We start from the raw sequence: 17,518 nt of genomic DNA on the forward strand, positions 1-17,518 counted from the left end.
AAAATATATTTTTGGGTTGTTTAAGTTAAACTAAAATTTATATTTAAGTTGACTATGCAATATGATATTTAAATTAATAATTTAAGTATTTTATACAAATTGTTCAAAATTTATAGCTTTAAAATGATAATGGTTACATCCAACAATATATTAAAATTAATAAATTAAGTATAATATGTTAAATGTTAAAAAACACAAATTTATATGTAGAAGTAATATATATTTTTTAATATTGAAATTTAGTTTATATATGATTACATTTTAGTTTGATATTTATTTAACTTTATTAATCAACTTATAATCATTATTAGAAAAAATTTGAAAAGTCATGGGTGTTTCAAATGAATATGGTAAAATAAAAAACGCATTAGAATTTCAAATGATTGTGGTGAAAATTAAAATGTTTCATTTATATTATAATATGATATGATATGATAATGTAAAAGAATTTGAAGCAAATAAACCATCCAAATTTCATATTGCAATGCCTTAGTTAATTTCAACAACATACATTTTGTCACTCGCTTTTACCACAATATATTATTTTTTCACAACCTGGCGGAATATGCAAAGCGTATTCAATTCATATACCATGACCGGAATAATACTAGCATCAGATTTACAATTAATAAAATCAATGTGGAATAAAATAAAGTTTCTTGATAGTAATGTATTGTCTGATTTTCTAAGCATACTAATCATTTGCTTGTGGATGAGCAAATACCGCACCAATTGAACATGGTCCTCAAAACTGTATATAAAAATCGTAAGGAAAAAAAGAAAAGTAAATAAAGCTCAAGAGGAGGTGTGCAGAAGAACTTGTGCTCACTATTGAAATCCACATTATCTCCGCGTGTAATTAATGTATCCATCTAACTGCTCAACTGTATAACTTCATAAACACAATAGTCGTCGTCCATCCCATTCATTTTTCCACTGTTAAAACAAACACATACATACACACACTTCGTGTATATATATAGACAACAATCTAAACATTAAATTATATCACACACTTGATCACCTTTTCCAAGGACACTTTGCTCTTTATAACATCTCTTGTGTTTGAAGTATAACTTTTGCTGCATTTATAGAGATGGCAAACGAGCAAAAGAAATGGTTGGTTATGCATGTAATTGCAATCATATTTGCATTGAAAATGGTTTCTTTTGGGGTTAATGGTGATCCTCAAGTTCCATGTTACTTTATCTTTGGTGATTCTTTGGTGGATAATGGGAATAATAACGGAATCGCATCGTTGGCTAGAGCCAATTACTTTCCTTATGGCATTGATTTCCCAGGTGGCCCCACGGGAAGGTTTTCCAATGGAAGAACAGTAGTTGATACAGTTGGTAAGCTTCATATTCGTTTTCTTTGCTATCAATTGTTCCTATACTTAACATAAACATTTATTACAATTGTATTAAATTTAATTTACATGTATAGTTTATTTTTGAAATCTTTTATAAAAAACAATAATTACTCTTAAGATAAATCTAGCTAGCTAGATATGTTCTTATAGTTATTAATATAACGACAATTATGTCATGTTAAATCGAATATTAGTTACTTTCGTCTCCTATTATTTAATTACTATCATTATAACATTACTATGTATTAATCTGCAAATTACTTTATCTTCAGCTGAGCTTTTGGGTTTCGATGATTATATTCCACCATATGCAAATGTTAGGGGCCAGGCCATACTTAGGGGTGTGAATTATGCATCGGCAGCCGCTGGAATCAGAGACGAAACTGGCCGACAATTGGTACGCATTTTCTAACATTTTAAAATCACATTCTTATATCAACTTTGTTTTCATCACCATAATTAAATACTACTAAAAGATAAAGAATTCACATCTTTTTCTTTAATGTTTTATATTATAGGGTGCTCGAATTAGCTTTGGTGGGCAGGTAAATAATTACAAAAATACAGTGTCACAAGTGGTGGGTATACTTGGAGACGAAGTTTCAGCAGCAAATTATCTTAGACAATGCATATACTCGGTTGGATTAGGAAGCAATGATTACCTTAATAACTATTTCATGCCTACTTACTACCAAACTAGCCGACAGTTTACACCCGTACAGTATGCGTCTGTACTCATTCAACAATATTCTCAGCTAGTAAGAGTAAGTCGTACACTTCTTTACCCAACTTATGAATGATCTTAAAGGAACATGTATGCATGACTAGTTAAAAAAAAATATGATTTTTGGTACAAATTTCAGGAATTGTATAACTACGGAGCAAGGAAACTTGTGTTGAATGGGATCGGACAGATTGGGTGTAGTCCAAATGCATTGGCTCAAAATAGCCCAGATGGAACTACATGTGTGGCAAAGATCAACTCTGCAAACCAGATCTTCAACAACCAGCTCAGATCTCTTGTGGATACGTTTAACAGAGAACTAACGGACGCTAAATTCATCTATATCAACAATTATGGAATTTTCCAAAGCTTGATCAGTAGCCCTCGGTCTTATGGTACATATATACTTTGTTTTTTTACGCTTCCAATTCTAGCGGCTGGTTTTTTAAAGAAACTTGGATTAATGTGTTTGATTGAATTGTGTAGGTTTCACTGTGACAAATGCCGGGTGCTGTGGAGTGGGAAAGAACAATGGCCAAATTACTTGTCTTCCTGGTCAAAGACCTTGTCAAAATAGAAATGCTTATCTGTTTTGGGATGCTTTTCACCCTACTGAAGCAGCGAATGTGATTGTTGGCAGGAGATCTTATAATGCTCAGTCAGCATCAGATGCGTATCCGATGGATATCAACCGATTGGCTCAGCTGTAAATGTAATACGTTTTGTTGCATGTATACTACATTGTATTGTATTAAACTCATAAATGTGTTTAATAATTCCTTTTTTATTGCCACTGTTTTGATAAATGAATATCAGTAAGTTTGTATGAGAGAACTACTAGTTTGTCTAAAGACTTGCATGCTATGCTATCAATAGCGCTATTAGTGTTTACGTAATAGTTGTGACCCTATTAACAGTGCTATTGACCGCTATTACCGTGAACCTCATCAGCATATAGCGACGCTACACCAGCTTTTACAACTTCGTACACATTGGGCTATTTGACAAAAATAAAACGATTGTGTGCTATTTCAATATTAAATCTTTATTTTTTTAATCAGTACCCTTTTAGTCTTGATAAGTCCAAATAATAAATATAATTATTTATAAACTACAAAGCAACAAATGACAACATCTCTTTCAGGATTTAGAAACCAATTACGATGACAATTTGACACTTTCTAGTTTCCGTATTACTTTATTAAAATATTATATATAGATTATATTATGTTTTTATATGACTTTTTATGATATCAGTTCCATATAGTATTAATAATCTCATATATACATGTTGTATAAATATATAATATAAATGATATAAAATATTAAAAAACCGTTATACTATTGCTATACGACCGCGATAACCGCGATTTCAAATAGCGACATATGACCGCTATTGAAATTTTGGCCGCAATAACTGCTTAGCTTGTACGTAACCCATCCAATTTTTATTTATTTATTTATTTTTGAACAACTAAAAGAAAGATTTATTGATAAGAGGCTAGCCACAAGAGTTACATCCAATTGATACAAACTCTTTTTGGGCACCACTTTTGCCGGTTGACCTTAGCGTCAATTTTAGCTCTAAATTTTTACCAATTGAAGACGAGATTTGAACATCACTAGTAGTATCCTCAGGGTCGGTCCTCATTTATATTAGACCGTGTGCAAACATAAAAAAAAAAAAAAGAAAAAAAAACCTTTTAATATTGGGTTAATATAAAAAAAAGCTTTTTAATTCCAACGAATTTATTATTAATATAAGCTTACACTAAAAAAATATACTAGTTTGAGTTAATTAAAAAAAACCAATGTTAAGAATTATAATTTAACACATGTTATTTGAATTAAAAGAAAGAATAAAATCAAAACAAAACTAACTATATACATTTTTAAAAATTACATACATTAATATTTAATATATAGATATTAAAGTAGAAAACATCATAAAGAAATAGTCAGAACTAGAATCTAACTATGGTGGATTTTTAAAAGAAAATGTATGAACCAACTAAACTAAAGCGAAAATAACTTATAAATCTAACGAAGTTTTCAAACCGTTCAAAAAACTCAATTATGTTTTGTCTATTTAAGAAAACTCAACAAACTTAACATTTTATCTAAAAAAGCTCAACTAATTTACACTTTCGTTCACTTCTCATTTAGGGTCAACCGGCTAACGAAAGTCAACGAATGACTTGGCTTGGAGAAGAGAAAAACGAACGGCGTTTGTGTTCGATCTCATGTAATAGCTATTTCTTATTCTCCCTCTAAATCGTTGATGTCCAACTCAAGATCTACAAAGAAGATATTTGATGATGAAAACCCTTGAGGATGTGGACGCCATTCTTGGATTTGGACATCTAGAACGGAGGATCATCTAGAGAAAAATGTTCAGGGCTTGTTCCAACAAAGTTCTTTGTAACACCGTAAAAATTTGAAACAATTTTACACTTTTGAAAACCATAAAATATCATTCACATTCATTTTAAAAACATTGTATCAACATTGTATCAGTACAAAACCCCAAGTTCAGAATATATATAAACTCCAATGTGTGTGTACGAATCATGCCGGCGCCTTCCCGCGCTCATCACTGGTACCTGAAACACATAACACAACAACTGTAAGCATAAATGCTTAGTGAGTTCCCCAAAATACCGCATACAACACATACGCCACTCGAGGCTATAATGCGACCCTCTGGTCGATGTGTCTCAGCGGGACCCTCCAGTCTCGTAGCTCGTTGGACCCTCTGGTCCGGTTATAGCTCGTTGGACCCTCCGGTCCGGTCTATATCATCATACAACATACATATACAACATAGCACATAATCTCATACATAACACATAAGACCCTCTGGTCATCGCATAATACCACTCTAGGTAACGTATAGTGAGAAGACTCACCTCGGTGTCTCGGTAAGTATCTGACTCGGAAGAAATGTGATCTAGCCTCCGCCTAATCACATAAAGTAATACTCTCATAAATACAACTGTACTCAACCTTAAATGTGAACAAGGTCAACGGTCAAACTTTGACCCGAATCGTCGAGTGCACTAGGACGACTCGGCGAGTCTACACGTGTCCACATACTCTCTTAGTCCCTCTCTTGGCACGTCGAGTACTTCCCCTGACTCGACGAGTTCCACCTGGCATGAATCACAGGGCCACCCCGACTCAACTTGCCGAGTCTCAAGAACAACTCGCCGAGTTCCGCCTTGAACTCCAGTCCCCCTGACTCTCCCTGACTCACCGAGTTATTTCCCAACTCGGCAAGTCCACTCACTGCGTGATTTACGGGAAACCCTCATCCTACTCGCCGAGTCTGTTCTTCGGACTCGGCGAGTTCATGCTATGCACAAACTCCATAGGATACCTGGGAATTCGGATGTTAAAATTCTCCCCCACTAGAATCAGACTTCGCCCTCAAAGTCTCATTCTGCAAACAACTCTGGATGATGCTCCCGCATCTCACGCTCCGATTCCCAAGTCAACTCTTACCCTTTCCGACGCTGCCACTGGACCTAGAACAGAGGCAGCTCCTTGTTCCTCAAAACCTTGACCTTCTGATCCCTAATCGCTACCGGTCTCTCAACATAATTCAGGCTCGCATCCACCTGAATATCTTCTAATGGCACCACTGCCGACTCATCGGCTATACACTTTTGCAGCTGCGACACGTGGAAAGTGTCATGAATCTGACCCAACTCTGCTGGTAACTCCAAACGGTAGGCTACCCTGCCTACCCTCGTGATCACCCTGAAAGGACCAATATATCGGGGCCCCAATTTGCCCCTCTTCCTAAAGCGAATCACTCCTTTCCAAGGAGAGACCTTCATGAGCACGAAGTCGCCAACCTGAAACTCGAGCTCAGACCGGCATCTGTCCGCATAACTCTTCTGACGACTCTGAGCGGTCAACAAACTCTGTCTGACCTGCTGGACCTGATCTATCGTCTGGAGCACAATCTCGATAATACCCATCACACGCTGCCCTACTTCTCCCCAGCAAATGGGGGTCCGACATCTTCTCCCATATAACAACTCAAAGGGCGGCATGCCAATGCTCGAATGATGGCTGTTGTTATAAGAAAACTCCGCCAAGGGCAAATACATGTCCCAAATCCCGCCGAAATCCAACGCACATGCTCGGAGCATGTCCTCGAGCGTCTGAATCGTCCGCTCACTCTGCCCGTCAGTCTGTGGGTGGTATGTAGTACTAAAATGCAGTTTCGTATCCAATTCTTCATGAAACTTCTTCTAGAACCTGGAAGTGAAACGTACATCTCGATCTGAGACAATGGAGATCGGCACTCCATGCCGCGATACCACCTCTCTCACGTACAATTCTGCCAACCTCTCCACGGAAGAGCTCTCACTAATGGCCAGGAAGTGAGCACTCTTCGTCAACCTGTCCACAATCACCCAAATTGCATCGACACCCCTCGCCGTCCTTGGCAATTTGGTGATGAAATCCATGGTAATTTGTTCCCATTTCCACTTGGGAATCTCTAATGGCTGCAGCTTACCATGTGGACGCTGGTGTTCGGCCTTAACCCTGCAACAGGTCAAGCATCTCTCTACAAACCATGCGACATCTCTCTTCATACAGGGCCACCAATATTCCTTTTTCAGATCCAAATACATCTTAGTGGCCCCGGGATTGATCGAGAATTTCGATCGATGAGCCTCTTCCATCAAAATGGTACGCGTTCCGCCAACGGACGGTACCTATATCCGACCTTGAAATGTCATAAGCCCTAGGCTATCGGTAACGCATTCCAATACCAGCCCGACAACTCGCTCTCTCTTCTGGCATTCTGGCCTCATAGCCTCAGCATGGGCACCACGGATAGCATCCAACACCAGGGTCATCACTGTCAATCTCAAACAAACATCCCGCAATGGGGCGCCCTCCGCCCTTCGGCTCAGTGCATCGGCTACAACATTAGCCTTGCCCGGGTGGTACATGTGACATCCCCATTTTCACGACCAGAAAAGACCGATTTGTTTATGCTTTGTTTTATAAAATTAGAGTAATCTATTAAAGGAAACGGTTGCGAAATTTGTTCCCAAAACAAGATATGATAATAACTTATCAAAACATTTCTCAAAGAGAATGTATTTTCATTTGATAATAAAACCTCGGGATGTCATGTTCCGATACAGACATATAAGCATAAATAGAACTTACATTCAATTACACTAATGATTTATATCTCCTTTAAATCTCTCTGTGAAATATGTCTTCGTATCGATACCTGTGATACAAAGAAAACTGAGTGGGTCAGGCTTGGGAGCCTGTTGAGCATATAGGGTTTTCAACCCACAGTATCATATTAATATATATATATATATATATATATATAGAACATCCAAACTTATATAATCTCACCATATAAAAGCAACTCTTATCCCACCCCATCGATCCTCACAACGACACGATCTAAACTCTCGTATCTAAACTTTTCCTCTTTATCTGATCCCTACTCACAGATCTAAACTAATCTCTCCATCTGATCCATACTCTCGGACCTAAAACTAACCTCTTGGTCTAATCCATACTCCCGGATCTAAACAAATCTCTTGGTCTGATCCATACTGTCGGATCTAAAACTATGCCCAATCCATACTCCCGGACTAGGGACAATTAACTATGTCTTAATCCATACTCCCAAATTAATAACAAGTTTACCTATTTGTCTGATCCATACTCCCGGATCTAAAATTGTGCCCAATCCATACTCCCGGACTAGGGACAATTTACTAAACCTAAATCTTGTTCTGATCCATACTCCCGGATCTAAACTGTGCCCAATCCATACTCCCGGACAAGGGAGAATTTACTATGTCTTAATCCATACTCCTGGATTAATAACAAGTTTGTCTCTTTTCCTATTCCATATTCTCGAATCTAAATCCAATCTCTTGATCTAATCCATACTCACGGATCTCATCTACCCATATCCTACCCAACATATTTGTAGATACAAAATATCTATACAGTTTACCTCATTAAAACCTATATAGTTCATCCATTCCATACTTATCTCAGATAAACAAACAATATATAAACACATAGCACGTATTTCATAGCAAATACTTCATATATATGTGTTAGAAGAAAGTGATCACATACTCACCCAAAACATATACTTAATACATTCAAACAATACTTATATTATAATCGTGTTTATGAAAGGAACTATATACTCACTTGATTAGACGATGCTCGGACAGCACTACGACTTGTAGAAGTAGTATTCTTCGGTAGATCTGGAAGATCTTCACAAAAACCGGGCTCCTCGCGGGCAGAGCTTCGGCTCGGGAATCGCACTTTTCGGGATCTTCGGGGCCTCGGGACTTGCTTCGGGGCTCGAGAATGATACCGGGGCTTCGAGGTATAAGTTGCACGCAAAACGAGGTAAAAACGCGAGAGGAAGGAAGAATGGAGCAATAGAACTCGGCTGCCCTCGACTTCCTTTTATAGGGGGCTGGAAGCCCGAATTATGCTGGACGTAATTCTAAATTATGTTGCGCGTAATGGAGATAGGGTCGCTAACTCCCCCCCCCCCCCTGGATAATATCGAATAATATTAAATACCGAAAATATTTAATAAACTTCAAAAATTCATATCTTCCTCATACGAACTCCGTTTTCGACGTTCTTTACATCCCCGTGTAGGTGAGACTATGCTCTACAACTTTTGTTTAGACTCCGTTGGCGAATTTTGACTTTATTTTTATTAGTTATTTTTAGTAGGTCGGGACAAGAAAACTCCGTTATAAAATCATAACTTCTTCATCCGACGTCCGTTTTCACCTATCTTTTTATCGTTTTACTACAATTAATGAGATATTCAATTCTCATTTACATTGTTTCGGCTAAAAACCGCTCGGTCTCAAATCGAGTATTCGGGCTACACACCGCTAAGTCGAAACTTAGAAAAATCATAACTTCCACATAAGAAGTCAGATTTAGACGTTCTTTTTATGCACGCTCATGGTTTAACGAACTCTACGACTTTCGTTTAGATCGCTAAGGCTAAATATCACTCTAACGTAAATTCACTTTTTACGTCGCGCTGTGTCGTGCCGGTTCTGTCGCGAAACTTCGACAGGTCATAACTTCTTCATCATAACTCAGATTTCGGCGTTCTTTATATGTACAGAATCCTTGTAACATATAATACAACTTAGTTAAGATTATTCATCCTAAATAATCTTCTATCAAAAAGTCATTTTTGACGCTTATCGTCTCTAAATTGACTAGCCCGGATCTACGGGCGTTACAATTATCTCCCCCTTAGGATGATTACGTCCCGGAATCATCAACAAAAATAGAACTTATATAATGATTCCATATGCTATCTCTTCATCCTAGGTAATAACCGTAACTTCTATGTTTCCTCGAAAGGGTGTTTAACTCTATGGATTTCTTGACCGCATACGATGCTCAATCCTGCCTCTGCTTATCGTACTAGGTTGTACTTTCAATCGTAACCTTCAAGTTACCAAATAAGTCCTTATTGTGGACTCCTTCTTCTTCTTAGGATACATACTTTCCTTTATCTATTGTAACAGACCGATGGGTCGTGCTCTACTGACCTCTCATCGCATGATGCGACGCTTAGACTCGGTCTTTTTAAAGTTAAATTCCAGAATGGAATATACCTTCCTTCATATTCTAATGTGATATAATCACATTCCATCACGTAGGATGCCTAGCTACAAACTCCTTTAATAACGAGCGCGATACCATTGGTCGCATTAATTTCAACCTTCTGACTTACGTCCGATGTTACATCGAACATGGTTCTCTAAACCACGTAGCATACTCCTCGCAGTCGAACACAAATTTATATGACCACTAGGGTCGGAATAACAACCATCTTACTAGTCACTACCGAAACAAGGGTAATGACACACTTGAACAAAACGGAATCAATCACTAGCTTCTTGGTAACCTTGTGACTTTCCCTGATCCAAGTGCGAGTCCTGTGCTTCCGGTAGTATATGCATCTACTACCTTTCACACCTACTCATACTCGTCCCAAGTATTGTCCCGCAGTCGACAAAGTCACCATACAAGAAAATCACAAAACAATTTAACACATACGAATGTTTCTAAATAATCATAAACAATTTCCCTAGACTCTACTAGGACTTCTTCATTGCTCAATCATCAATCATCAACTCTACTTCAACTCGATTGGTGATGGAAATACCAGACGATGAGACAACTTCAAGAATTTCACCAATCGTTCCATCATCCTGCTAATCGAAGGTGTACTTTAGACGTACCGTACTCATGTAAACATACTTTTATTTCATAAGACATACTCTAAAGGCAAGATACCACTCTTACAATGTCTTCTGATAGGTGTCATCAACTATCATAAGCCTTCTTCATTTCCTCCATTTACTCAATTTCTCTACGAGTCTTCACCATGACCTCTTGTACATCCAAGCAGACATTCGGTGTACTAAGCGAGAATTTTAAGATAAGAAAGCTTTAATTACGATAAACGTATAAATCTCCTTATCACTCCGAACCGTTTACATGCTAGTTCTAATATCGTAGTCATATGCTTAGAATCCTACACACATAAGGTTTCCAGATCCGGTCGGCAACAGACCATAGATCCGAACAAATAATAGCATCAATATAGCTATCACACAAAACATTTAGCACATAAAAGCTATTTAGGCGTCATTCCTAAAATAAACTAGTGCTTGTGTGAATTTAGCTGTACTACCTAGCATATTTTAGACACACTCCTCACAATCATTACTTAGCATTCTAAGTTTAAGTCTAGAAATTTCCTACAATTTCCTAGTTCGCTTAAACTAATGCTATGATACCAACTGTGACATCCCCATTTTCACGGCCAGAAAAGACCGATTTGTTTATGCTTTGTTTTATAAAATCAGAGTAATCTTTTAAAGGAAACGGTTGCGGAATTTGTTCCCAAAACAAGATATGATAATAACTTATCAAAACATTTCTCAAAGAGAATGTATTTTCATTTGATAATAAAACCTCGGGATGTCATGTTCCGATACAGACATATAAGCATAAACAGAACTTACATTCAATTACACTAATGATTTATATCTCCTTTAAATCTCTCTGTGAAATATGTCTTCGTATCGATACCTGTGATACAAAGAAAACTGAGTGGGTCAGGCTTAGGAGCCTGCTGAGCATATAGGGTTTTCAACCCACAGTATTATATCATATTAATATACATAGAACATCCAAACTTATATAATCTCACCATATAAAAGCAACTCTTATCCCACCCCATCGATCCTCACAACAACACGATCTAAACTCTCGTATCTAAACTTTTCCTCTTTATCTGATCCCTACTCACAGATCTAAACTAATCTCTCCATCTGATCCATACTCTCGGACCTAAAACTAACCTCTTGGTCTAATCCATACTCCCGGATCTAAACAAATCTCTTGGTCTGATCCATACTGCCGGATCTAAAAATGTGCCCAATCCATACTCCCGGAGTAGGGACAATTAACTATGTCTTAATCCATACTCCCGGATTAATAACAAGTTGACCTATTAGTCTGATCCATACTCCCGGATCTAAAACTGTGCCCAATCCATACTCCCGGACTAGGGACAATTTACTATACCTAAATCCTGTTCTGATCCATACTCCTGAATCTAAACTATGCCCAATCCATACTCCAGGACTAGGGACAATTTACTATGTCTTAATCCATACTCCCGGATTAATAACAAGTTTGTCTCTTTTCCTATTCCATATTCTCGGATCTAAATCCAATCTCTTAATCTAACGCATACTCACGGATCTAAAACTAACCTCTTGATCTGATCCGTACTCACGGATCTCATCTACCCATGTCCTACCCAACATATTTGTAGATACAAAATATTTGTATAGTTTAACTCATTAAAACCTATATAATTCATCCATTCCATACTCATCTCAGATAAACAAACAATATATAAACACATAGCACGTATTTCATAGCAAATACTTCATATATATGTGTTAGAAGAAAGTGATCACATACTCACCCAAAACATATACTTAATACATTCAAACAATACTTATATTATAATCGTGTTTATGAAAGGGACTATACACTCACTTGATTAGACGATGCTCGGACAGCACTACGACTTGCAGAAGTAGTATTCTACGGTAGATCTGGAAGATCTTCACAAAACCGGGCTCCTCGCGGGCAGAGCTTCGGCTCGGGAATCGCACTTTTCGGGATATTCGGGGCCTCGGGACTTGCTTCGTGGCTCGGGAATGATACCGGGGCTTCGGGGTATTCGGGCTACACACCGCTAAGTAGAAACTTAGAAAAATCATAACTTCCACACAAGAAGTCAGATTTGGACGTTCTTTTTATGCACGCTCATGGTTTAACGAACTCTACGACTTTCATTTAGATCGTTAAGGCTAAATATCACTCTAACGTAAATTCACTTTTTACGTCGCGCTGTGTTGTGCCGGTTCTGTCGCGAAACTTCGACAGGTCATAACTTCTTCGCCATAACTCGGATTTCGGCGTTCTTTATATGTACAGAATCCTTGTAACATATAATACAACTTAGTTGATATTATTCATCCTAAATAATCTTCTTTCAAAAAGTCATTTTTGACGCTTATCGTCTCTAAATTTACTAGCCCGAATCTACGGGCGTTACTGTACAGGATCTCACAATCATAATCCTTGACCAAGTCCAACCACCTCCTCTGGCGCATATTCAGGTTGGGATGATCCATCAAATACTTCAAGCTCTTGTGGTTCATGTATATCATACATCGAACCCCATACAAATAATGTCGCCAGATCTTGAGGGCGAACACTACCACTCCCAGTTCCAAATCATGAGTGAGATATCTCGACTCATGAGGCTTAAACTGCCTCGATGCATACGCTATCACATGCCCCCTCTGCATAAGCACCGCTCCCAATCCGGATATCGATGCATCACAATATACCACAAAATCCTCCATCCCTTCCGGAAGGGATAATACTGGGGCCTCGCGTAATTTCTGGCGAAGTGTCTCGAACGAGATCTGCTGCTCCGGACCCCAAGAAAACGCAGCACCCTTCCGGATCAACTTGGTGAGTGGCACAACAATCTTGGAGAAATCCTTAATAAATCTCCGATAATAGCCGGCCAATCCCAGAAAGCTCCTGATCTCGGTGGGTGATCTCGGCACCTCCCATCTCATGACTGCGTCAATCTTGGCCGGATCGACCAATATCCCATTCTGGTTAATGAGATGCCCCAAAAATTGAACCTCTCGCAGCCAGAACTCACATTTGGAGAACTTGGAATAAAGCCTCTCTGATCTCAGAACACCGAGGATCTCCCTCAAATGCTCCTCATGCTGCTCTTTGGGTCTCGAATACACCAATATGTCGTCGATGAACACGATCACTGAGCGATCCAACATCAGTCTGCACACTCTGTTCATGAGATCCATGAACACTGCCGGTGCGTTGGTGAGTCCGAAAGGCATCACCACGAACTCGTAATGCCCATAACGAGTCAGGAATGTTGTCTTCTGGAGGTCCTCCTCTCGCACCCTCACCTGCTGATACCCAAACCTCAAATCGATCTTGGAGAACCAAGATGCTCCCTGCAACTGATCGAACAAATCGTCAATCCTCGGCAACGGGTAACGGTTCTTGACCGTTAGCTTGTTCAACTCCCGGTAATCAATGCACATCCGGTGTGAACCATCCTTCTTCATGATAAAAAGAATAGGCGCTCCCCATGGCGAACTGCTTAGCGGAATAAACCCCTTCCCCAGCAGCTCCTGGAGCTGCGAGGATAACTCCTGCATCTCTAGAGACGCAAGGCGATAAGGCACCTTGGCGATAGGCGCAGCTCCCGGAACCAATTCAATACCAAACTCTACTTGCCTCTCCGGAGGCACACCCGACAACTCCTCTGGAAACACATCCGGAAACTCACGCACTATCGGAACCTCATCAACTGTCCTCGGTCTCTCTAAATCGACCCTCGCATCCATCATATATGCCACAAATCCCTTACAGCCCTGTTGTAGACTCTGTCTCGCTCTGGCGGCCGAGCAAAATGCTGAACCCATACGTGTACCCTCGCCGTACACCGTAAGGAATCCCCTACTAGGGTCTCCAATTGTCACCAATTGACGTTCGCAGTATATCACAGCTCTATAACGGCTCAACCAATCCATACCCACTATAACACACACGTCCCCCATCGCGATGGGAACTAGATCTATCGGAAACTCCACACCGAAGATCTCAAGAACACATCCTAGAATCACATCTGATGCATACACTGCTCACTCATCAGCTATAGAAACTCGCAGAGGTTGATCCAACGCCTCTCGACGGATACTAATGTGCTGACTAAAAGCTACTGAAACGAACGATCGACTCGCACCCGAGTCAAATAATACCAAAGCAGGAACAGAACTCACAAGAAAAGTACCTACGCACATTATCATATAAGCATAAAAACTCAACTCATATAAAAGATGAAAAGAGAATACATACTAGCCACAACATTGGGCGCCACGCGGACCTCCTCCGCGGTCAACTGAAATGCTCTCCCACGAGCCTTCGGGGTCTTGGCCTTCATCGGCCGAACCTCGGTAGCCCTAGCAGCAGGCGCAGATCCCTACGCTGACTCCTGAAGAAGCTGAGGGCACTCGGCCTTCCGATGGCCGGTCTGGTTTCAATGAAAGCAAACCGAAAATCCCTTGGGGCAATTCCTCGTGATATGCCCCTCCTTCCCACACTTGTAGCATACCCCATCCCTACACGATCCCTCATGACTCTTACCGCACTTCCCACAAGTGCGGCCCTTCGCGCCGCCAGATCTCGAATCAGCGGGTCTAGCCTGCTTGGCTGTCGGCTGAGACTGAGCCGGTCGCCGATCCGCCCTCTGTGACACGGCCTCCTCCCCGGCCTGAGTCTCCAACTCAATCTCCCTCTTCTGAGCATTTGCCTGGAGCTCAGAAAATGTCCGGTAAGTCGAGTTCGCCATGAACTTCCGAATGTCTCTCCTCAGCACACCCAGATAACGACTCATACGAGCCTGCTCAGATGACACCTGCTCAGGGCAAAACATCGCCCTCTCATGAAACTTCCTGGTGATCACTGCCACAGAATCAGTACCCTGTTTGAGGGTCAAGAACTCATGAATCAACCGTTCCCTCTCCACCGGGGGAACATACTCCTCTCTAAACATAGTAGTGAACCTCTCCTAGGTCACCTCGGAAATCTCAGCCAAAGTGAAGTTCGCCGTCACGAACTTCCACCAATCCTTCGGTCCCAAGCGGAGCTGGTTCAGGGCGAACCGAACCCTCAAGTGCTCTGGACAAGAACACGTATAGAAACATCCCTCGATGTCAGAGATCCATCTCATAGAGGCAATCGGGTCCTGCGTCTCGTCGAACTCTGGTGGCTTCGTGTTGCTGAACTCACGAAACAACAACGAGTCACCTCCCTGAGGTCTGGCAGCAGCAACAGCAGTAGTAGTTGCAGCTGCAGCAGACTCAGTCAGCGCAGCATACCGCTCATCAAAAGTCTCAATCAATGTGGTCTTGATGTCCCCAAACATCTTAGGAATCTCAGCCCGAATGGCAGCAGCCACCTCCTCGTGAATCAATCGTCGGATCTCCTCGTCGCTGACATCACTGCTCTCAGGTGTGTGTCGAGTCCCAACCATGATGCCTCTGAAATACAACAATAATTATCAGAGACCCGATCAAGCATACTCATACCTGATAACGCAACCCTACTCGTCCTCCGTTGTCCAAAAGATTCTTAATTGGAATGCCCACTGATCCGGTGTCTTCAGTAGTACGGGCCCAATACACTGACCACACCGCATCAACATTCACTCGAAGTCCTCCTCCTTGGATCCTGGATTACGAGTACTCTACTGTCATGAGCTCCTAACTGCTATCTACTCGCTCTCAAAGCATCTCAGCAGCAAAATCTCCTAGGCTAAGGAATCACAAATCAGACCACTCTAGTCCTAATATATATACCTAGACTACTCTAGCTTGCATAATGTAACATAACATATCTCATAACACATAATGTAAGGGTACTTTTGGGGATTCACCGTTCAGGTGCTAGCTGATCGTGCACACGGCTTTGCTCTGTTTGTCTCAAAACACTCTTTACTCTTTTCTAAAATTTTACTTCATTATCAAAATTTTCCTCAAATCCTCAGTTTGAGTTCAGATACGCCCGAAGGTGCATCCGAATCCCTCAAACCAAGGCTCTGATACCAACTTGTAACACCGTAAAAATTTGAAACAATTTTTCACTTTTGAAAACCATAAAATATCATTCACATTCATTTTAAACACATTGTATCAATATTGTATCAATACAAAACCCCAAGATCAGAATATATATAAACTCCAATGTGTGTGTGTGTACGAATCATGGCGGCGCCTTCCCCCGCTCATCACTGGTACATGAAACACATAACACAACAACTGTAAGCATAAATGCTTAGTAAATTCCCCAAAATACCGCATACAACACATACTCCACTCGAGGCTATAATGCGACCCTCCGGTCGATGTGTCTCAGCGGGACCCTCCAGTCCCGTAGCTCGTTGGACCCTCTGATCCGGTCATAACTCATTGGACCCTCCGGTCCGGTCTATATCATCATACAACATACATATAGCATATAGCACATAATCTCATACATAACACATAAGACCCTCTGGTCATCGCATAATACCACTCTAGGTAACGTATAGTGAGAAGACTCACCTCGGTGTCTCGGTAAATATCTGTCTCGGAAGAAATGTGATGTAGCCTCTGCCTAATCACATAAAGTAATACTCTCATAAATACAATTGTACTCAACCTTAAAAGTCAACAAGGTCAACGATCAAACTTTGACCCGACTCGTCGAGTGCACTATGGCGACTCAGTGAGTCTACACATGTCCACTGACTCTCTTAGTCCCTCTCTTGGCACGTCGAGTACTTCCCCTGACTCGACGAGTTCCACCTGGCATGAATCGCGGGGCCACCCTGACTCAACTCGCCGAGTCTCAAGAACAACTCGGCGAGTTCCACCTTGAACTCCAGTCCCCTGGACTCTTCCTGACTCACTGAGTTATTTCCCAACTCAGGAAGTCCACTCACTGAGTGATTTACGGGAAACCCTCATCCTACTCGCCGAGTCTGTTCTTTGGACTCGGCGAGTTCATGCCATGCACAAACTCCATAGGCCTCCTGAGGTCAGATCTGTTCCATATATTCATAGATCTGGCCTTCCCAAGCATGTTAATCACGTAAAGTTCAGACCTTGACACTCATATAACATCTAAATGGTCTAACTTGGTGATTTAGCCCCAAAACTGACATCCCAAGCTCATGG

General features: G+C 40.6%; 1 protein-coding gene across 1 annotated transcript; it reads left to right on the forward strand.

Annotated features, from left to right (window-relative positions):
* Positions 1 to 951: 951 nt before the first annotated feature.
* Positions 952 to 2,930, forward strand: LOC111886856 (GDSL esterase/lipase At1g29670). Its single transcript, XM_023883103.3, has 5 exons — positions 952 to 1,352; positions 1,645 to 1,769; positions 1,891 to 2,136; positions 2,236 to 2,491; positions 2,583 to 2,930. Exons 1-5 carry the CDS (start codon positions 1,097 to 1,099, stop codon positions 2,804 to 2,806), a joined length of 1,107 nt encoding a protein of 368 aa, XP_023738871.1. The 5' UTR covers positions 952 to 1,096; the 3' UTR covers positions 2,807 to 2,930.
* Positions 2,931 to 17,518: the final 14,588 nt, after the last annotated feature.

This window comes from Lactuca sativa, chromosome 4 (assembly GCF_002870075.4).
Source record: "Lactuca sativa cultivar Salinas chromosome 4, Lsat_Salinas_v11, whole genome shotgun sequence".
In the NCBI taxonomy this organism is placed as follows: Eukaryota; Viridiplantae; Streptophyta; class Magnoliopsida; order Asterales; family Asteraceae; genus Lactuca; species Lactuca sativa.

Excerpts from the sequence above, each read along its gene's own strand:
- LOC111886856 (XM_023883103.3), top strand. The coding sequence starts at position 1,097 with ATGGCAAACGAGCAAAAGAAATGGTTGGTTATGCATGTAATTGCAATC. Across the intron at positions 1,353-1,644 it reads AACAGTAGTTGATACAGTTG|CTGAGCTTTTGGGTTTCGAT; the intron begins GTAAGCTTCATA and ends CTTTATCTTCAG. Across the intron at positions 2,492-2,582 it reads CAGTAGCCCTCGGTCTTATG|GTTTCACTGTGACAAATGCC; the intron begins GTACATATATAC and ends TGAATTGTGTAG.